The sequence below is a fragment of the Centruroides vittatus genome, unplaced genomic scaffold (genome assembly GCF_030686945.1).
Source record: "Centruroides vittatus isolate TY-2023 unplaced genomic scaffold, ASM3068694v2 contig_7, whole genome shotgun sequence".
NCBI lineage: Eukaryota > Metazoa > Arthropoda > Arachnida > Scorpiones > Buthidae > Centruroides > Centruroides vittatus.
In genome coordinates, this window is record NW_027122442.1 from 461,146 (window position 1) to 485,039 (window position 23,894).

A 23,894-nucleotide genomic window follows, 5' to 3' on the forward strand; every position below is an offset into this window, starting at 1 on the left:
TGGTCACGAATATATATATATGATTAAAACGTTTTACACGTTTAAATATATAAAAAAATTAATTATTATACAAAATAAACGATAAAAAGTTGTTATTATAATATCGACATTTTATCATTCCTTATAATTTAAAAAAATTACAAAATAAATATTTCGTACGTATTCGAGAAAATTTATATTTTTATTATAAACGTATTTATTAATGTATTATTAATAATTTAATAGATTTAAGAAATGTTGTAAAGCGTTTTTTTAAATTTTCAGAACGGACCAATCTGAATCCAACACGATTGAAAAGCAGCCGACAGCTGAAACGCGAATTACTATTTTACACATTATACAAATAGAATCGGGTTTATGTATGATTAAAGTTGATTTTCTGTCGATTAGAACTTTAAGTGAATTTCATTTTTAAATCGAGCTATGCCAAAAACATCTATTTATAGAGTATTTTCTTCGTTTTGGGTCTTCCTATGTACTTTTGATTATCAGTTTGAAGGTAAATGAATCATTTAATTTATCTATTTTCATTGTTAAATATTCTTCATATGATTCTTTTGATTTATCAAATTGTTATAATAATTTAGTTATAATCTTATGAATATTTATAAATGAGTTTTGTTATTTCATATTAAGTTTATTTCAATGATTTCATTTCATTTATAGACTTTTAATGTTGTATCATGTGTTCAGAAAAATATTAAATCACTTCTTATGATGAAACGTAAGTATCGGTTATCGACGAGAGCGATACTTTCGAATTGCTCCGATTATTCTGCGGCAGACCTTTCAGTCGGATAAATGTGCCGTTCAAAATGTCGATGATAATTACGGTTTTAACGATATTGCACGCAACAAAAAGTATTTATACTTTTTACTATTAAAGCCGAGTTCTCTGTGACTGCTGAATAACTAGTTCGGTCGGCGTGTGACTTAACCCACACGACCTGTTGCTAAAGTGAAGGTCAAAGTTTGGATGCAAAAAAACAAAATGGGTTATTCGTTCGTTCTCTTGCGAGAACGGTCGAGTCGGCACGATTATACTCTGTTGTTTGTGTTGTGTGCTGATAGCTAACGTTTTCTGCAAAATAAACTTGTTTACATTGTAGAACTGGGTAAATTTATTTTGTCATCAGTTGGTAATCTTATGGCCGAAGTGTGATAGGATGAAGAGTCGTAGCTCCCTTTTGAAGTAAAAAATTTTTATTGAAAATTTCACTTGTATGGCTAGTTTGGCTGTTCAACTCTTCGATTAAGCCGGTAGTTCAACAGTTAAGAGTAGATTCTGAATTATCTCAATTGAAATTTTGTCTTATGATTTTCAAGTTAAATTTAGGACATTAGTTCAATATGATAAAAGTGTTGGAGAGGAGAAAACTGCCTTCTTGTATTAAAAACTAGATGAATGAAACTGCAGTATGTGACTGCACATTGTCATGAATGTTTTGATTTTATATGCAAAAATCTTTGTTGTAATCTGATGAAAAATTCTTTTTAGCAATATTTGTTACCAGTTTGTCCCTGATGTTCAAATGCTTAATGAATAATTTCTTGATGACTAAAAAAAGCACATGAACATTGTCTTCACTTTAGACTTGTTCAACTACTGTGATGATGTATGTTGTCATTACTTTTAATTTTGTTTTAAAAACCAACATATGAAAATAAATGTCTTGTAATACTTTTAAAATATATTGCAATGCCTTTGTAATTACTTGTTTAGCAAAAATTGCACAATGTTTTTAAATTTAACTTAAACTAAGAGACTGACAAATTGATGCAATTTGTTTCATTCCAACATTGCCACCTTACAAACTACAAAATTAATCTCATTACTTTTAGTTACTATATAACTAAAAGTTATAAATTACTATATGACATCTTCATGTATTACGAAGATAAATTTTTTGAAAATACCACATTTTCAATGATTATATTATAATAGATCACTTTTAAATTGTTCTAATAGTCATTATATGTAATAATTTTATTTTTATTTTTAGATTAAATATGCTGAATTTTTATTAAATAAACGTACATCTATTACTGACATATGTTAAAATTATATATACGACAATGACGAATGTAAATCATCAAATTATATATTAAAATAACCAACTTTATTATTATACACAATATCAAAATTACATTTAAATTATGATAATACCATCTAGTTTTAGTACAAAATTTTTTGTATTTTAATTAAACAAAGTTTTAAATAATTTGATACTTTGTTCAATATTTGTAAAATAATAGTAGAGATTAGATTATTCTATTGAACATTCTTAATTATTTGTTATGAAAAAATGTCATTCTAGATTTGCAGTTTCATGTAAAACTTCATTGCATTTCAAGCAAGAAATTCTAGCATTTTTATTGAATGAATAATTTTTTTTATTGTTTTAACATCAAGGATTTCTAGAATTTCTTATGAAAATTTAAAAATAGCTGCTTTCACTTTTCTGTTACAAGGTTCAGCAAGGTTTCATCAGATCAATTTGATGTAAATAGTTAATTGTTATCAGTTAACAATACCCAAATTCAGGTTTTAATTTAAAAAAGGATAAACATTTAATAATTTGAGTGTTTGCAATAACACTAAATGTATTGAAAATAAAATGTATGGATATCATATTTGCTTAGTATTTTCTCAACTAATTCTGTATCAATATAACATTGCAGAATACTAATTGTAATGTTAGTAATAGTGCTAAAATCTCTGAATATGGCAAATGAGGTTAATATCTGAAATTTGGAATGCAACAATACATGACATTATCTACTATTGGCATTAATAATTTAGTAAATTTGAAGCAAAATTAAATTTTAACACATTTGGAAAACAACTGTCAAGAAAAGAACTTGCAACTTTATTATATTATATGAATGCATAAGACAAAACATAGGATGAGAACCAATGGCACATGAAAACATTTGCATAAAAGGGTTTATAAAATCAAGTTTTGTGGTCTGTTACTTAATTTAATCTACAGCAGGGGTCACCAAACTATGCGGCCTGCAAGGTCAGTTTGTCCTGCCCACTGCCGCACTGCCACAAATGAACTAAAATATAATTATTTATATGGAAATATCATATCAATAAATAGATTGTAGATGAACTTACACTTATTTTTAATTTTTTCTACATAGTAAGTAAAATTGCCAAAATTTGTTCAATCTGATTTTTGCATCTGACATTTATATAATATTTAGGAAAATCAATGAAATAAAAAATTCTGCAATTTTTTTTTCTGACTGGATATCAAAGCACTTTTTGTATAAGTACCAGTACCTGCAATGAAGTTTCTAAGAAAAGTGATTAAGGGCTTGCTGCAGTGATCATGTTTGTGTATTGGTAAATAAATATATTTGTTGTCTTTATTTTCTGTGTATTCAGTATGCTGTATTGAACAAAATAGTTATGCAGCCCATGCTCACCATTCTCAGTTATGTTGCCCGCCGTAAAAGAAGTTTGCTGACCCCTGATCTACAGCATCTTGAATAAAAGTATAAGCAGAATGGCATTTCATTGCTACCAAGTGAATCATCATTTTAAGCATTTTTTAAGTGAATTATCAGGTTTTCCTATCAAAACTGAAAGTACTTATCTTTTTTAGTTTTTCATTATTATTTCACTATCACCTTCATCATCATCCACACACTGACACAAAATGTTTTCCATCTGTGGTTGTAATAATGTATTCAAAAACACTAGATTTAAAAGAATTTGACACTTCTTAGCTGCTTCATATGAATCTTTTGATAATAAAATTTAGATTTAGGTAACACAGAATGTATTTGAATATAAATTTCTGAAAAGAAAATCAACAGGAATCAGTGATATGCAAAGAAAGATTATGAAATAGGAGAGTCAGAGTTAATCCATTTTCACAAACTCCAACTTCTCTAGCAATGAATTTGCTTCAGACTCCAACTATATAACTCTGATTTTAGAACCCTGCTGAAATCATACAGAAAAGATTTAACAATTAATTGATGGTTAGGTTTTTTACTCTGTTAAAAAAAAAGTTTTTTGAAGATCTGTTCAGGAAGTTATACTCCTTGATAGGACATTTACTTAAACAGTAATGATATATAATTTTTTGGAAACAACACATTCTAATCTCATTCATGTGCAAGATCCTGAGTTAAAGTTACTTCTATTTAAGATTCCAGAAAATATTACAAAATATAATTTTCATCTTTGTACATGATCAGTTTTCATTCAATGTTGAATATTTTTCAAATGCTTTTGAAGTTATACATTGTTTAATTGGGCTGCAATTTGAAAACATTGTAGATCTATAAATTCCCACTGTTGTTTGGCTGTCTTCCCTTTATATTGAGAACAGTTAGATAGGTGAAAGACAAGACCAGATTTCTAATTCAAAATATGGAAATCATAGTGGCAGGAGGCCCCAATTAACTATATATGAACTTCTGATGCAAACTGGAAGTCATGTTATTTCAATTCAAAATTTTCCCCTGAAAGGAGTTAGATGACTGGAATGACTATTCTAATAGGAAAAGTATGATGTACAGGGGCAAGCCATTACTAATTTGAGGTGAAGAGCATATATTTTAAATGAAATAAATTTAAAATTGCAGCTCGACATTGTGATGAAGTCACAATAAATATTTGCTTGTTGTTTTAACATCCTTTTTAATATTAATCAATAAAACCACAATTTCCACTAATTGTAGTCTTATTTATTTAGTTCCATTAATATTATCAGTAGCATAGACAAATCCCAAAGTAATTGCAATAACTTGATTCTACTGTATATATAAAAAGAAGATAAAATTACCCTATTTTTTGTCATAGGAATATCTAAAAGTTTAGTAGAATCACTGATTTTGCAATCACCAGCAAGAGAAAAGTAGATGGTGAAACATTTCCTTTACTTACGCTGCTGGATCACATAAGACACTAGATATTTTGATATTGATTTCAAAGGGTTTGAGTAGCTTCCAAACAAAAGTAGACACTGAAAAAATCTGGTACTTGCTAAGAGTTGAATTTGTCTGCAATATGTGTCAATTAGATCTGATCAAATGTATATAAAACAAGATAGATTTTAAATATTTTGAATTTATTTTTAAATTTCTGAGTATTTTTATGGATTGAGTTAGAATCAGAATCTATTATATCCAATATTAGAATCCTCAGTATAGAGTTTAAAAAATGAAACAAACAAATCAAAATAATAATTGTAAAAAATGATAAATTAAATATGATCATTTTATTGTGATTTGGATTTTTATTAGCATAATAACAGAAAGTAATGCTGTTGTATCTGTAAACTAAACAAAACATTATATTGTCACATTAAAGCTGTTGTTTTAAAAATATGTAATTAGCCTACTAGCATTTATTGAGTCTTGCATCTTAATCATCAATAAGACTAACTGCTCATTAAAATAGGCCTTGAAAAATTCATTTTTGTTGAGAATCCTATAAATGTATGTAGTAATAGTAAATACTAAAATAATCTTGAAAATATTACAGTATATAAAAAGAAATTGCAATGTTGATAATGTCCATTGACACAGATTTGAGAGGCAATCTTTCAGTTTCTATCAATTGTAGAAAATTAAAATAGGAAAAAGATCAACAGTTAGCTTCTAAACGGTTATCTCATAGTTATGTAGAAATGGGAAGTATTATTGAAAACTTGTCAGATTTCAAGGTTTAAATTACAGTAGCAGTGTCTGATAATATCAAAGCATGAACTGACGTATAGAAAGTGAAGGAGGGAAAAATAAAGGCAAAACTTGAAACTATCATTTCAAGTCTTCATATCATTTTTGCCTAAACACTTTATCTGCCATAGTACTTTTCTTAACTTGTTTCTTTGGTGTTTAGGGAAAGTGCTATGACATAAATATAACTGCTGTCTGAAAAGAATTTTACATGCTTTCAAAAGACACTCTTGATTACTCTGTAGACAAGTAAAAGCTGTTTGAATTCACAATTCAAGTTAAAATTGGCAGATAACTTTCATCATACTGTCAAATTGGTTTCCAAATATAGATAACCATTTTATTAATTAACTTATTAATTTTATATTATATATATTGTATAGATATGTGTGTAAAAACTTTTTTATTTGTACAATTATTAGTATGTTTGACTAAATGAGAACAATGATAAATCATTCATGTAATATACAAATTAAAATTTCATTCCCCCAGTTATTTTATCAGTTTGCTTCAAAAAGTTTAATTTTTTTTAATATAATAAACTGATTCATTTTTACAGAATTATAAACATTAGATTGATGCAACCTTTGTTTTAATTTATTTACACTGTAAGTGAAAATTTGAATTATAAAAATTATTTTAAAAAATTATCATCTAAGACTCAGTTGAATGAATTTATTCATTAGTAGAAACTAATCAGTGTTCATCTGATTTTCATTTAAACTTAACATAAATTCAATTTTTAATAAACATTTTTTCAAGCATGGAAGAAACATACTATTTTTCTGACAAAGTTGTTATATTCAGAAAAGTCTATGACAAACTATAGTTTCATATGGATTTGATTGTATAATATTAATATATAACTTTTTAAAATATCAAAATCAATTTTGAAAATATTTTAAATATTATGTTTTGGCTCATGTTTAAAAAAATTTCAAATTGTTCCATGAGAATGTGTTTTTATTATTTTGTATCTTCTTCGAGTGCCCTCTCCATTTGGAAGGTTGGCAATCATCATAGCTATCTTCTCTTTTGACACTCTGCTCTGAAAAGTTGGCTGGAACTACAGTCACTATTGTTTCAAGTTACTCAGCCATGATATTTTTCTCTTTCCTCTACTTCTTCTACCTTTTATTTTTTCCTTGAATAATCACTTGCAGCAAATTGTACTTCTCATCTCTTATGATGTGGCCAGGTATTGAAGTTTTTGTCTTTTAATGTTCAATGTTATTTCTTTATTTTTCATTTCATTTTCATTCATTTTAGTACCTCCATATTGGTAATTTTATCTGTTTATGGTATTTTCAATATTCTGTATATCAATAGTTCAAGTGTCAGGTTTCTTTAAGTTGACCTCCTTTAATGTCCAGGCTTCCATTCTGTACAGGTGTATACTGAATATATAGCACCTTATGAAGTGTATCTTTTTATTTTAACTTTTAATCTTTACTGCAAAATACTTTTTTCATTTTGAGAAAATTAGTTCTTGCTTTTTCTATCCTCACTTTTATTTCTTCTGTACATTGTTTACATTGATCACAATATCCAAATAGACTTATCTTTGTACTTTCTTAACTTATTTATCTTTTAACTGTAAAGCTTCATTATTGTTACTGCTGATGTCCTTAGTGACTTTCATAAGCTTTGTTTTCTTTATATTCAAAATAGGACCATATTCCTCACTATACCCCACTGTTCTGTCTAGCAATCACTAAAGATCATTAAGAGCCAGCAGTCTGTGTCATCTGCATATCTTATGTTATTGATGATTGTTCCATTTACTTTTATGCCAACTGTTTCATCTTTTATGGCCCTTTTTAATTGTTTCTTCAGAGTAGGCATTGAAAAGTATGGGTGATAAAATACAACCTTGCCTCCTGTAAGGTTTTTGCAACAATGGTGTGTGTTAATTCTGACACCATTCTGAAATTTTATGTCAGTCTTTCCTTCTGATACCAAGTAGGTTACGCCTACTACACAAGTTTTGAGCATTTTTGGTTGGCAATAATGCGGTTTTTGTATGTGAGACTGGGGGTAAGAGGATGGGGTAGGAAAGATTGAGATTCAGTTGAAATTGATTTACTTAACACAATTTACTACACTTAAACATTTATTAGACAGCATGAAAGTTGCTACAGCTTATTACACAGGGTATTTGCAATTTTCAGAGAGAGAGATTACAAATTTTTGGTATCTCACAAATTGGAACTAGAATCCCTGCTGAGGATCTTCAGAATGTAGTCTTTTAGTTAGCAGTTCGTGAGAGAAGCAGCAAGTAGAGGGATGACAAGGAATCTGAATGCACAGAAGAGCACTAATCCAATAAAGGCGCACAAACACACTAACTGAACAGTTGAAAGAACAGGCAATGATTGACTGGAATTGGCTATTCCTTGTCATATTCAAAGCAGTAAATACCTTAGAGGTGACTAAAAGTCATGGGAAAGTTGTTACTACCTACTCTCGGAAAGCACACTCAGGTCAGAAAGTTGACATAGACTGCGTTTCTTTATGCAGCACTTTACAGCGAACACACTGGAACTCGTTTCTAGTTGGCCAACACTGCTTGTGATGTCATTTCGCTACATAAAGAAATGCAGCCATATACTAGCTTCTGATGAAGTCATCCTTGAGTTGCTTTCTTTTTATTTGTTCAATTTTAACACTCCCCTTTTAATATTAATACTGTTTAAAGTTTCATTCCCTATTACTTGTTGACTGTAGTATACACTAGAGATAATTTTTATATCTCTGTAGTCTAGGTTCTTGTTTTTTTAGAATTCCTAATAGAATAATATGTTTCACTCTATCAAAGGCTTTATAATCTACAAAGCAGTCATATATATCTTGGTTAGCATTCAAACATTGCTGAATTGTACATTAAAGGATGTTAGTGCTTCCTTTTTTCCCATACCCCTTTTGAAACTCAGTTCTATATTACTAATATCCATTTCTAGTCTTCAATAAATTCTATTATGTATGATTTTTAAAAAAATTTTTAATGTTTAGGACATTAAACTAATACAGTAGAGTGTCGTTTATCCAAATCAATTGGAGACTGGGGATATTCGGATAATTTATTTTTTGGATAACCAATTATGTACAAAAGAATATGTTAACTTATCCCATGTTGAAATTTTTTTCCATTGTGTGTCACTTCTCGTTGAAGTTTCATCAATATTAAGCCTAATGTAAGTTTTTTAATGGTTTCACTGTTCTTTTTAATGTCCGATATTGTGGCATTTCCAACTCCATATTTTCAAGCTAAGCTTGATCCACTAGCACTACACTTCAACTGATCTATTATTGTAAGTTTGTCGGAAACACCGAGAACAACGTGTTTACGTTTAGTCTCCATTGCAAATGGTACAACAACTTTAGTACAATCTGTTACAAGTATAAAATTCACAGATCCAAAATTAATGTCCCGATGGAAACAGATTTCAATTCAGCATGAAACATGTCTCGACATACAGTCTTCAGAAAAACAGCACACAAAAGTGCCAGTGCTGGCAGCTAAAACACACACACCAACAAAAAAATATTGGAGTAGCTCAAGACATTGCCAAAGATTGCAGTGCCACAGCACTAGTGAAAATTTAAATTTGCGACTGGAACACTTTCGGTTAACTGACGTTTCGGTTGATCAGCTTTCGAATAAACAACACTCAACTGTAGTTCAATGATTGCTGCATTCTTTAGTATTATTCTTTTACATATCCATATGAAAGTTGATGTCAACCATTCACTTGGCAATTTTCCAGATCTGTACATGGCATTGAATAAGTTCACCAATATTTTTATTGTGTTGTCTTCAATAAGTTTCAGAATTTTATCTGGTAACTCATCTGGCCCTGGAGCTTTTCTATTCTTCATTATTTCATATGAATAAAATAATATTGTTTTTACTCATTGATGTAATTTGCAGGATCTAACAACTGCAGTTCAAAATATATTCTAGATATTATATAAACAATCATAAATAAATCTGAGAAAAATATATAATAATGCAATATACTTCATTCAAAGTAGACTACACTCAAACCTGTTTTTGTGCGGTCTTTTTTTGTGCAATTTTTTATACGTGCAATGTGTTTTGTGCAATTATTTTTGTGCAGTATACCAATTTGATTGAAATTCATATACCGCACACAAAAAATCACACAAAACAAATCGCACAAAAATAGACCACACAAAAACAGGTTTGAGTGTATTCAAATTATTATTTATTCTTAATTCATGAATATATTTGTATTATTATTATTATTATAAAAATTTTTAGGTATTACATATTGATTTAATCAGTGTGCTTTATGTATTATGGATTTTTAGAATAGATATATCTATGATGTGATTTTATTTTGTCAGTGAATATATTTTGACTATAATGGATTATTTTATCTACAACTATAGCTCTATCATAATACATTTTGTGGGTGTTATCTTTAAAAAATGTTCATATATATTTGAGTTTATGCAGAAATCTTTAACATACTGATTGAAAGTAAACATGTGCTACAGCTTTCATTCAAATATTACCAGTACATGCTGTATCGTTTTAGGCATGATGTAATGTTCTCTATGTTTGCCTCTGTGTTCTTTCTTAATAGTATTCTAAATACTTCGTAATTTATAATTATAACTGATCTTCTATTGCAATTGTCAAGATTGAATGTTAGACATGTTGAATCTGTATAAAAAGGAAAATAAAATGTAAATAGTCACTTTAAACAACAAACTACTTCAAACAACCTTTAACTGCAGATTAAAGGTTGTTTGAAGTAGTTTGTTGTGAGTTCTAGAAGTAGTTTTGGAATTGGAATAAGTTATCCTGGGATAATCTAGGTGATTGACAGTCTTAAAAGAGACATAATCTTTCATTTTGATGAGATCTATGTTGGCACTCCTCCCCCCTCAGAAATTAAGGGAGTTTTCTTAGGAACCACAACTGATTATACATTATATTGTACTTCTATTTATGTGTAAGTTACAAACCTTTTCTTCAGCATGTTAATATGTTGAATAAACATTATTATGATGATCAGTTTGAGTCATCTTGTTTGAAGATACAGTTCACTCTGTTGTCATCTGTTATTATACTCATAAAATTAGATGAAAAATTATCATGAAATCTTCAGTCTATGCATTCCTGATCTAGCCAGTAATTTGGTACAGTTTTGTCAATTTTTTGATTAAGATCATTTAGTCAAGGCTCCTATGGAGTTTGAGTTCATGACTGCTTAAGTATCTGTTATATATTTTATATATTATGCTATGTATTTGTATGAAGGTTTAGTGGTATATTGTTTGTCTAATAGATTATTGCTTTTATGTATTTTTTTTTTAGAATCCTTGCAGTTCTGTATTCTTTGTAATGGAAGATTTTCAGTAAGATCTCTGTCTTTATTTGAGGGATCTGCTAAAAAAAGAATTCAATCCTGTTGTGGCAGATTTTGGATATGTTTATGAATTTAATATTTGTGTTTTTCTCTGGAGGACTTCTATTACTGTTTGTATCAACTCAAATTTTTTATATATATATATATATATATCATCCATGTACTGTACCTAAGATGTGAAAAAAATAACTCAATGCAGTATAGTATAATGTTTGATGTATTCATTTTTGTATCGTTTAACTTTGCTTTAAAAAGGATTTAGGACTAGATAAACCAGAAAATATTTAGAGGCTGTTTTGAAAATTCTTCTTTTTATGCATATTTGATTTGTTTTGATGGATGTATTAATAGCAGATAAATATTTTCAAGTGTCTTTTCTCATCTTCAGATTTTCTAGTATTACTAAATTGAACAGATTTAACAAAATTAAAACGATCAAATCTTTCCTTCATTTTCATTGATGAGAACAACACAAATAATATAATGATGCAGATAAGAATGCACAACAGATTTAAAAAATAGAGAGAGAATCTTAAGTCGAGGAAAAAATTCCTGAATGTTTATTCACTATTAAATGTAATATTTCTTTAACTAAAGAGTTATCTGAATTTAAAATTATATTTATATTCTAATACTCTTTCCTTCGAATGTTGCTCTTCATTTTCAATATTACTTCTTTAGCAATTCTCCTTCCTTTTTAATATTTGTTTTTCATTTACTGTAAGAATTTGTAATATGTATAATAATAGAAATTTATTTTGATTGAATTATTCATATTATTTTATACAGATTTTTGATTTTTATAATTTTGTTTTCCAAATTTAATTTGCCAATACTGGCTACCCACACCAATGCACATGTCTAACATAACGATTTCCAAATATATTTTTGCTTACTGTTATTACATTTATAAAAGAGATTATATTTATTTCTGCTAATTAAAACTTAATCATTCAGCCTTTTTAAACATTTAGAACATGTATAAATGAAAAATATTTTACATGATTGGCAAAATTAAATACATAAATTAAATACAAAATTAAATATGAATTCATTATGACATAATTCGTAAGGTATTACATAAATTTTAATAAACGAAGATGTTATCTATTCTTTGTATACAAAATACTTAGCTTACAATTATCATGAATGTTTTTCTGTCAGAAAAAATGGGGACAGTGCTGGGAATTAATGAATTATGAACTTTTTATTATGAATAACTTAAAAGCCCTTAGTTTATGTAGTAATATATATAATTTATCAACAAAGAATTTTAATAAATGAAAAGACTGTTTTATCTTTAAAATAAATTTAAATTAAAATATAAAATAGAATAACTAACTGTTAAAGATTCCAAAAAAAATTTTTAGACCCAAAATTAAATGTGTCCTTTTTGTATTTATATGCAAATTTGTAAACATGCAGATTTAATATGGGTAATTATAAAATGGTTCACAGAAACATACAAAATATTTTGAAATTAATACTTTTATGTTTTCAAAATATTCCTTTTTAATTTAAGCTTCTCTAATAGGTTATATGCTAACTTCATTGGGCTTTTGCCAAGATATATATAGTTTAAAGTATAAAGCAAAATTTTCTTAAAATACCAAAAGTTTTATTTGTAATATTTTTAATCTATGTGCAATATTGTTAAGAAAAAAAACTTCCGTTTAAATAGTCTCTTCATAAAATGACATTCAAATATATGGTCTATACTCCATTACTATCTAAATTAGAAAATGATCTCAGTTAAATTTTTTAAAATATTCTCTACAATAGATATATTTATAACCTCCTTTGTCAGCAGTTAAATTTATTTCAACTAATTAATTAAATAAAATTTAAAAATTGTTATTTTATTAGAATTTTAAAATAATACTATATCTTTAATATAAACATAAAATTTATGATTCTAATTATAATAGAATTTAATTTCTTATAGGTTTTATAAATAACATAACATTTTTTCATATTTAAATGCATTGAATTGAATAGCAAGTGACTATTTCTCTTCAATAGATTTAAGATCTCAGTCTTCTAAAATATGAGTTTTTAAACAATGCACTCTTTATGGCATAAAGTAATAATGATAGATTTTTAATATTTCAATCTCTACATTTTAAAATTTAATTTAAAATTATTTGATAGAATTCATATTATAAACTAATGAAAAATATTATTTTTTTTTATCTTTAGGTATTGAGTCTACATCTCCAGCTGAAATTGAAGCCCATTTAGAACTTGGAAGACAGCTCTTAGCACGAGGACAATATAGTGATGCATTGTCTCATTATCATGCAGCAGTAGGTAAGAAAGTGTTAATGAATAAATTTTACCACTCATTTCTAATTGTATAAAATACCTATTCATACTTGATGATAAGAATAGTACTTAAAGATATTTATCTGCTTCTAATATAATTTGTAAAGATTATACATTTACAGTAAACAAAAACAGCTGACCAAAAATTAGGTTTATCAGTTTCAAAACTTTGCAGCTACATTAATGATATAAAATTCCATAGTGTATTAAATTATATTTTATAGCAAAAATTAATAATTGAATTATATTTTAAAATTTATAATAATTTAATGATATTTATTTTACAGAGGGAGACCCATTAAATTATTTAACTTATTTTAAACGGGCAACTGTATATCTTGCATTAGGAAAATCCAAATCTGCTTTAGAAGATTTAAATAAAGTTGTTGAATTGAAACCAGATTTCTTAGCAGTAAGTAGAAATCATTACTGGAGTTTTATTATTTTTTGAAAACTAATAAAGAAATTATTGGTAAATAAGATTGTATTTTAAATAATCAAGTAATCTGTTTAAATTTTTGAATTTATTCAAGTTGAAGATGATATTAAAAAAATAACACTTACTCAATAAACCATAAATTTCTTTATATAACATTCATTATTGACAAAAAAATATAATGTATCAAGGAAGAGGCATTGAAATCAAAAGAAACTTTATTAATGTAAGTGTAATAATGATGGTAATAAGGGATTTTGCAATATCATAAGTGGAAAATTTCCTGTGAAACAACAGTATAATTTAAAGGATCCTTTAATACCTTGTAAAACTCTTGTCTGGATACTTGTGATGATGCAGTCAGGTATAGAGGTTTAAAGGCACTGTACACTTTTTAAGTCATTTGTATAATTAATTAAATTTGTTATATGATAATATTTTCAATATCAAATCATTAATATATGTGTATTAAAAAACACTGCCCTCACTCATTTACTGATTTATTCACTCACTCACTTGTTCATTGAGTAAAAGCAGACATCTTACAGAAAAACTAAATAGTACAGTCAAAAGGGATATAGAAGACATTACCAAAATATACAATTATTAATACAGTAGAGAACCGAAAATTGGAATCAATTGGGGACTGGGGTTGTTTAGATTAGTGATTTGTTCCGATTACTGATTATGTACGAATAATTATATTAACCTGTCCGATGTTCAAAATTTTCCTCCGTTGCTTGTTGCTTCATGTTGAATTTTTCTCCGTTGCGTGTCGCTTCGTGTTAAATTTTCGTCGATTTTAAGCCTAATGAAAATTTTTATAATAATAATCGAGGCTATCGTATCGTTAAAAATTATTTCTGCATTTTGTACAAACAAAATAAATATATTGAAGAATATAAAAACATGAAAATTATACTTTAGAAGTAAATTTAGTATCAAAAACGTTCGATTCAGCACGACACAGTCCGACTGAAAACCGTTCCGATTACCGGCGATTCCGATTACCGGGGTTCTGATTAACAAGTCTCTACTGTATATTAATAAAATTAACAAAATTTAAAATGTATAGACCATAATTGATGTATGTTAAAAAATGAACTAAATATTAATAATGTTATAACCCTAATACTATAGTTAGCTAGCTCTACATGTAATATAGTTTAAATTTATTGCATATCTATATCAAAAAATTGATTTCATCTCCACCACAAAATAAGAAAGTAGGTTTTTTTTTTCCTGCAAGAAAAAATTGAATACATATTTTTTAATAACATAATGTTATGTGATTTATTGAATCAAATTGATGCATAGTTATTTAAAAATAGAAATTATTTCATAGTTGGTAATTTTTTCATTTATTCATTCTTCAAAATTAGCAAAATGCATTTTATGATGTACCAAGAATCAAGCTTGTGGACATGGGGATTTAACTCTTCATTTGGGAAGAATTAAAAAATTAAATGAAAAAAATAGTTATATTAGTATTTTTATATTAATTATGTATTTTATACGAATTTGGTTCCTACTTAGTCTATTATATTGTATTACTATACTTATATTGTAAAAATTAATAAACTCTACAGTATGAAAAAATGTAGTTTTTTTAACACTACCCTTTTAAAAATTCTATGCATCACCCTGTTATGAACAAATTATAATAAATTGATGTTAATCATCACTAATATATTGAATTATATAACAAATATTAACATGAACAAGAGTTTAAAAAAAGGAGACGTTTTCTTTGACATGAATAGAATAGTGAGTATAACACTTTTACAGAATCCTACAGTTCATTTATTACTTAATAATGCTTGGTGAGAATTGAATTCTTAAAAGAATTTCTTTACTGTTTATGATGAATTTATATTATTAAAGTTGCAGTTCATAGTAACTTTGATATAAAGAACAGATAAATAAAATTTTTGTATTTTGAAATGAAACAAAATAAGTAAAATATAGAATTTATAAAATAAAAAAAGAAGAAATGAGTTAATTTAAGAAATTTGTTTAAAAATCTATATATTTAAGTTAATTGAATATAACTTTTATCTAATTAAAACTGGTTTCAGAGAGATTTTAAATTTGTCAAGTTTCATTTATAAATTGTTTTTAAACAGATTTTTAATAAGACATTGATAAATAGTTTTTAATGGAATAATGCAAAATTATAGTAAATATATTTAATATATTTTCAGGCAAGATTACAAAGAGGAAATGTGCTTTTAAAACAAGGATATTTAGATGAAGCCCATATAGATTTTGAATGGGTTGTAAGTTCAGATTTATTAATTATATGTATTTATTATTATTTTACATTATTTTAATTAGATGTCTTCCTTTATAGCTTAGGATTGATCCTATGAATGAAGAAGCTCAAAGAGTTTACTCATTAATTGAGCCATTAAAACATAGCATAGAATTGGCATACATGTATATGCATGATAGAGATTATATAGCTGCAATTGATATTTTAACCAAATTAATTCATGTAAGTTTTTAACATTTATAATATTGTCAAAGAATTTTAGTTATAATTCTCTTAATTCAAAAATAACTCAATATAGGACTGTCCATGGGACATTAAATTAAGAGAAATGAGGGCTGAATGTTATGAAAGTGTAGATGATTTAATGAATGCAATAGGAGATTTAAGAGCAACAACAAAGTTACGTCCTGATAATACTGCTGGATACCTTAAATTAAGCAATTTACACTATCAATTAGGTGAAGCAGACGAATCTCTAAAGTAAGTAGAAATAAACTTAAGTTTAGTAATTGAGAAGTAAATATTAATAATTTTGTTGTAAAAGAAATTAAATATATTGAAAATAGTTGTTGTTAAGAACTTTCTATTTAATATAGCAAATTGTCATATACATGTAAACTTGATACACTACATTCTCAATGTGGCTCAATACAGTGCAGGAGTGATTATTATATAGTCAAAGGTTGAATTCTAATTTTGTGTTTTCAAATTTAATAGAAATCTTTACTTCTAGTATCCAAAAAAATTTAGTGTGTAAAATTATCACATCTTTCATATTTATTACAGCAAAATATATAAACTTGATACAATATAATGCACAATAGTGTTTCTATATTATGGAATTCTATGATTTAAAGATTTATTTCTCTTAAGTAATCAAAAAAAATTATTATTATTGATTTTATTAAACTAAAATTTAGCTTATTTGAACAATTTCCAAAAATTTTGTAAAATTTTAATTTTACTGTTATATGTTACTTACCTTATAAATCAATTATTTTACTATTTAAAAAAGTTATCTGTAAACTGCCACTTCAGAATTGGAAAGTGAATAAAAGTACTCAAATGAGTGTTTTATTTTAAAGATGATAAACAAGTTACATCCTAACTGCTAATAATTTAAACTACTTATTTAAATCAAAGTAAACTTTTAAAATTTTTTATATTATGATTATATTAATGAAATATTTCTAATTATTACATTAATAGTTATTTGTTGTTTATGTTGTGTGAAAAAATAAATTATCAATCAAATATGGCTGACTAGTGCAAAATTTTAAAATCTAGCACCAATAGCAAGTTCTATGTGAAAAATTAGTGATTTCCATGTTTAAATTACCAGTAAACAAAAATTCTAATGAAAGATGAAAAAATTTAATAGATATAAATTCATTTTAACAGTTTCATCTGAATTCATTAAAATTAATTTTGCAAGTTCAATTTTATTTTTCAATAGAGTGTTTAAGCAAAATTAAGCAGCATTAGTGATACTTGAATCCATCCGAAAAAACAAAGAAAATATTTAGTTCAATTTTGCATTTATTTTATAACAACTATTACATTTTTTAAATTATTGAGTGATCAAATAGATATTAATTGCCATCATGATAATAAAATGTTATATTTATATTAATTTATGATAATGATTCTTGTAATAGCTAGATAGAAAAATCAAGCAGCAAGGTAGTCTAGTTGCTATCAATTAATTTTTTATTTGATTCCTTACTTAATAATTTTGAAATGTCTAGTAAACACTGAAATGAAATTGCAAATCTTACAAGATATAGCCTACTACTTTAGGTATATAATCAAAGAAATATTTCTCTCTTTTTTTCTTTGAACATTCAAATATTTTTAAAATGCACTTACTAATTTTTCTATAACAACACATTATTGTATAAGTATTTAGATTATAATAATTATATTAAATATAAACATTATTAAGCATTTATATATCTGATTTATATTAATGTTTTGTTTCAGTCATTAGAATGTGACTCAATCTACAAGAATATTTGTTTTCTATTCTTTGCTTATACTGATTTTTTAAAATTTTAATCAGGACTTTATTTTATTATCAATTTATGCTTTATAATTCTTTGAGTGTCAGATCTAACATCAGCAAAATTTGAAAATGATGTAATTCAATTTAGTGTACTTAAAATATCATGAATAAATGATGTTATCCAATTCACTTTTTAAGTATGAATAAAGAGTAGAGTAAATTTAATACAAGTTGCAAAAATAACTAATAGTTTTAAATAAGCCAAACAAATATTTTAAAATTTAGATGAAGAAAACACAACTTTGTAACAAACTTTTTTTAAGCACTTAATATACTTAAAATATGTTTTGTCAGTTCAATATTAACTAATATTGAACAGACAAAATATTTATAATATAATGTCAATAATTTTAACATTTTCATATACAAATTAATTAGTGTTTAATTGAAAAATTTTCAATATTTGATTTTGAAAGCTTCAAAAATTCTTATTTGAGTAGTTTGAAGCAAAACGAATTACAAACATTCATAAAACATCTTTTATCTCAGCCAACAAATAAAAATATTTATCTTCAGAAAATGAAATTTTGATTCTTGTTAATTTAAATATTACTTCATTAGTGTTTAGTGAGAGCTACTCATAAAAAGAATAAAAAAATGATGATTTCAATTTTTGTGTGGGGCTTCTTGTTATTGCAACATTTCCAATTTTTTGAAATAAATAATCCTGTTTGTTGGCAAATTTGAAAATATTTTCAGAATCTTTCTTATGCATGAAAAAGATACTAGCTAAATTTTAATAAATTATTTTAAATCTGTAAAGTATTATTTAATTGAATTACTAATCATATGAAGTATTATATTTCTTCACTTTTTGAAATCTAGTATATAACAACAATAATTTTTTTAAATATCAATAATATTTAAAAATAAAAAAAACTCAATACTTTTAAATTTCAGTTCAATTAGAGAATGTTTGAAATTAGATCCTGATCATAAAGAATGTTTTAGTCATTATAAAAAAGTAAAAAAATTAGCTAATCAATTACGTTCCTTACAAGACTTTTCTACTGAAGGAAAATATGATGAATGTGTAGAAAAGGGAAATGCTGCTTTAAAGACTGAATCAGAAGTTCCACGTTTAGTCCATTTTATTAAATCAAAACTGTGTTATTGTCATAATAAAGTAAGTATATTTTTGTTATTAAATGTCTTAAACACCTTAAAAAAATCAATGCAGATAAAATTATTATTTTTATAGGCAGGACAAGTTAATAAAGCTATTGATATATGTACAGAAGCACTTAAATTATTCAGTGAAGATGTAAATGTTCTTTGTGATCGTGCTGAGGCTTATACTGCTTCAGAATTATTTGATGATGGTAAGATATTTTTGTCTGTTAATCAAAATAAATTTTCAAACTTTTAAAATCAAGCTTACTAAATAAATGTAATTATTTTAAATAATGAAATGTTTAAAGAAAATCATTAAGCTCTGGATATATTTGAACAAAATGACATATTTAGTAAAATGTTTGTCATTAAAGTAAAAAGATACAATATTAGTGTATATATTATAATAATAATTAGTCTATGTATAAATATAATAATAAATTTGAAAATCAATAAAAATAAGTTTTACATTACTAAGGATCAGTGCCATTAGCTACATTTTTAGTAGTAATAAAATTAATTCTATGAAAACTTTGAATTCTTTATCAGATAGCTTTTAATTTAACAAATAAAAACTTTTCCTGAAATAGTTTAGTGATAAACTAGCTTTTTAGCATATTTAGTAATAGACTATATCATTTTACTGTATTTGGAAATATTCTAAAAATTAGACTTTCCTCAATATGATGATTCTGGAAATTGCATTATATAAATATTTCATGAAAATATTTCTTTAGCTTTATAAAATGTATCTTTTTATATAATGGAATCATACAAAACTGCTATATAAAATATAACAGAGTAAACATCACAAAAAGCTTTTTTTAACAAGAAAATAAACCTTTGAAAACATTCTCATTACTTAGCAGTCATTTAAAATGACTGTTTGTCAGGCAACCAAAAATTGAATACAACAAAATATGTATTTACTACTGTACAATTTTCTTTCCTTTTAATAGCTCTTCATGATTACCAGAAAGCCGCGAACATAGATGAAAATTCTCGTAGAGCACATGACGGCTTAAAGAAAATTCAGAAATTAATAAAACAATCAAAGAAAAGAGATTATTATAAAATATTGGGAGTCAAAAGGTAAATATTATTCAGATTATTTAATATGAGTGGTTTACTTGAAATTTCCATTTATGTAATTAAAACATCTAATTAATGGTTCTCTCTTAAATTTTCGTGACTAATTTATTTTATAACAGGACGGCTGGTAAAAGAGAAATACTGAAAGCATATCGTAAACTTGCTCAGAAATGGCATCCCGACAACTTTCAGGAGGGAGATGAAAAGAAAATTGCTGAGAAAAAGTTTATTGATATTGCATCTGCAAAGGAGGTCCTCACTGATCCAGGTAAATTACATAATCATAAAAAAGATGCCTTTATTTATCTAAAGCAAATAATTCTTATAAATAAATACTTGAATTTAAAAATCATAATTGTAGATGTAAAATTATTAATGATGATTTTTGATATCATTGAAAAGTTATGCATGCTTATAATAAACTTTTGTAGATATTAAAAAGTAGGAAGAAAATAAACAATGAATTTTTGATCGGATAGATGATCAAAGATTTATAGCTCTATTTTTTAATGTTACTTCAAATCAGTATGTTTATATTTTGAATTTAGAAAAGAGGCAAAAATTTGATAATGGAGAAGATCCACTTGATCCCGAATCTCAGCAAGGACAAGGTTTTAACCCATTTCAAGGATTTAACCCATTTGGACATGGAGGAGGACCTTTTACTTTTAAATTTCACTTCAGTTGAGTGTTTAGTGCTTAAATGTACACAAAACAGAGACATTTTTTAAAAAGGACAATTTCATAAAATTATGATAATTGAACTTTGCCACATCCCAAAGAAGTGCCTACAATTGGACTTGATACAGGTTAATTAAAGGAGATTAGTTTTTTTATTTAACAAACTTTCACTTACTCAACGGGAATTGAAAGCTTTCCATTCTATTATTATCTGTTTTTAACTGATAAATAAAATAATATTTATTAATAATTCAATTATTATAAGCAATAGAAAAAGTATTAATATAAAATATATTTTATTTATTGAAATAATTTAATTCTAATTTAATTCTAAATTGATGTAAGTTTGTTAAATAAATTCTGTCTCCATGAAAAATTCTGAAATTCCTAGTCGTGAGATCAAGCAACACCATGAAAGGAAAAATTGTTTTATTGACTAGGATCATTAATATGCAATCAATTTCTGGTTACCTCAGCTTATTCCAAATGTCATTTTGTTGACATTCACTCATATTTAAGTTGGGAAACATAAATTTTGTATTTAATAATTTAGTTTGTGCCATTTGTTTAAAACAAAGGAAAATACTTTTTGAAAGAAATTTGAAACTTAATCATGTTTTAGAATATAATTGAAATGATTATCTGGATAGCAATTTGTCACGTTTAAAAAAACACATAGTATTTTCTGTAAATAAATGTGTATTGTTCTGTGCACATTCATTCATATGTATAAAGAACTTTCATTAAAAACTCTTCAAAGAATGCAAATGAAGTAGTCATAAATTTATTTAATTCAAAGTATTTAATACTGAATCTATGCCAAAATTTAATATTGATTTTAAAACTAGTCTACAAATATGATTTTAAGAAATACAGTTTTACTTTGAAAATTAAACAAACTTAAACTTTTGGTTTTTCATCAATTGTTGTCATGGCAGATATTTCTGATTTGACATCACTACTGTCTGTTACAGTGGCACAAGAGAGTGATGGAAATTTCCGATAAAGAGCTGCCCTGTATTTAGGATGACTGATTCCATATACGATTGGATTGTAACAAGCATTAGCTTTAGCAAACACAGATCCCCAAATAGTCGCTAGAGGTGTCAGATGCACTCTATTGCTGAAGATTCCAGACCAAGCAATAGATAGATAAGGTGTCCATGCCATGAACCATAATCCAACAGTCATCATTGCAATCTGAGGAAACGAATTATTTAAATTTTGTACTTTAACTGGTCATTTAAAATTTTTAATTTTCTTACCTTAGCCAGTCTAATCTCTGCACTCTGTTTTTGATGATCCACATTGGCACGCAGAGAAGCAACCTTCATTTTTTTGGCCTGTTCTCGCAGCGTTTTCTCGTGCTTTGAAACGGCTCTGACGATGAAGAAATAACAATAAATCATAGACACCAGTGGCATAAAGTACACTGCACAACCATAAATAACAACATAAGAAGCAGAATGCCATTTTCTATTTAGATAGTCTAAGGTACAACTTGTCATATTTCCCTCCGGGACATACCTTTAAAAAGAAAAGACAGTTAATTTCCAAGACTAAAAGCTTTTAATAATAATCTTACACTTACCTATTCCATCCAAAGAAAGGTAGCAAGGTCCAAGTAATGGTCCAAGTCCACACAAACATTATCATTAAGACTGCCTTTTTTGTAGTCAGTGGACCCGCAGCCATTCCTCTGACAATAACATTATACCTGTCCAGCGATATCATGACCATGGTCCAGATCGACCCACATCCAAAGAGAGAACCGACCATTCCGTACACTTCGCACATGAAAGGACCGAGAATCCAAGTTTCGGCAAAGCAGTTGGCGGCCATGGTCGGCATCATGAACGCCATCATGCAGAAATCGGAGAAGGCCAAGTTGACTATCAGCAAATTGGTAGGCGTTCGCAACGTCTTGGTACTCGCCATCAGATAGATCACCACTCCGTTCCCCACGACGGAAATAATGCCGAGCACCACCATGGCGATACCCAACAAACTATGCCACAGGGGATTGATGGGCGGAAAATTATACCAGTGTTCGTCTATCATGTACAGCATGTCGTCGGGGACCGAATCCACAATGCTGGCATTACGCCGATAGGGATCGCCCAGTGCCCCGGAGACGGAGTTGCCAAAGCTCAACATGATAGAGAAATCTGCAAAGAAAATCCAATGCCCTTATAATCCAAAGAGGTTCTCTTATCCTCACCTTGTAACCAGCAGCCAAGAACCTGCTCTGCCAGAAAAAAGATTGTAGAGAGAAAGGAAGAACCTATCTTCGTCTCAGTTTATATACAATCGATTTTGCAGGATGATTTAAGAGATTATTGCACTTATTTGGCTTCGTGAGATATTAATCGAAAGAGATTAAAAGGATCTCTCCAAAATGTTAACAATTGACGCAAATCAAAAGCGAAAAAATCAGAAAAAACTGCTAAAACTTTAAAGTTGAAAATTATTATTTTATTTTTATCTTTAAATCAACTTAATATGTATATAACATTAATTTATGTAAAATTTTCGATACGAATGTCTATAAATAGTTTTGTTATTGACAAATAGGATTTGACATGTAACGATTAAGTGAGACCCTACAAATCATAAAGTACTTTTTTCTTAAGAAGAACGAATGTCAATCAAAATCGATCTTAAGATTTCACTTTTCATCTGATTTAAATGAAACAAAAAATTTCCAAGATAATTTTTCTCCTGCTAAGTACTGAACGAATGGAACTCTCAAAAGGTGTTAAGAACAATGAGAGATAAATTGCATTGTTTTTATATAAATTA

At 26.9% G+C, this 23,894-nt stretch overlaps 2 protein-coding genes across 3 annotated transcripts; one reads left to right on the plus strand and one right to left on the minus strand.

Moving 5' to 3' along the window:
- The first annotated feature begins 266 nt into the window (after positions 1–266).
- P58IPK (dnaJ homolog subfamily C member P58IPK) lies at positions 267–21,860 on the plus strand. Of its 2 annotated transcripts, none has more exons than XM_067276585.1 (11): positions 267–499; positions 13,305–13,415; positions 13,718–13,842; positions 16,071–16,145; positions 16,220–16,363; positions 16,440–16,621; positions 19,107–19,332; positions 19,408–19,528; positions 20,279–20,411; positions 20,531–20,679; positions 20,960–21,860. In XM_067276585.1, the coding sequence occupies exons 1-11, from the start codon at positions 424–426 to the stop codon at positions 21,097–21,099; spliced, it is 1,482 nt and encodes a 493-aa protein (XP_067132686.1). In that variant the 5' UTR covers positions 267–423; the 3' UTR covers positions 21,100–21,860. The 2 variants fall into 2 exon arrangements, with proteins under 2 accessions (XP_067132686.1, XP_067132687.1); XM_067276586.1 differs by lacking the exon at positions 267–499 and adding an exon at positions 703–724.
- A 15-nt stretch (positions 21,861–21,875) lies between these two features.
- Positions 21,876–23,567, minus strand: LOC136980471 (lateral eye opsin-like). Its single transcript, XM_067276587.1, has 3 exons — positions 22,684–23,567; positions 22,358–22,619; positions 21,876–22,292 (listed from the first exon to the last, which is right to left on the minus strand). The coding sequence occupies exons 1-3, from the start codon at positions 23,247–23,249 to the stop codon at positions 21,993–21,995; spliced, it is 1,128 nt and encodes a 375-aa protein (XP_067132688.1). The 5' UTR covers positions 23,250–23,567; the 3' UTR covers positions 21,876–21,992.
- Between the last annotated feature and the right edge of the window lie 327 nt (positions 23,568–23,894).

Coding starts and splice junctions, on each gene's coding strand:
- P58IPK (XM_067276585.1), top strand. CDS start 424: ATGCCAAAAACATCTATTTATAGAGTATTTTCTTCGTTTTGGGTCTTC. Junction 16,622..19,106: donor GAAGCAGACGAATCTCTAAA/GTAAGTAGAAAT, acceptor TTTAAATTTCAG/TTCAATTAGAGAATGTTTGA. Junction 20,680..20,959: donor GGAGGTCCTCACTGATCCAG/GTAAATTACATA, acceptor TTTTGAATTTAG/AAAAGAGGCAAAAATTTGAT.
- LOC136980471 (XM_067276587.1), bottom strand. CDS start 23,249: ATGTTGAGCTTTGGCAACTCCGTCTCCGGGGCACTGGGCGATCCCTAT. Junction 22,620..22,683: donor CCTTTCTTTGGATGGAATAG/GTAAGTGTAAGA, acceptor TTCTTTTTAAAG/GTATGTCCCGGAGGGAAATA. Junction 22,293..22,357: donor CAGAGATTAGACTGGCTAAG/GTAAGAAAATTA, acceptor TCGTTTCCTCAG/ATTGCAATGATGACTGTTGG.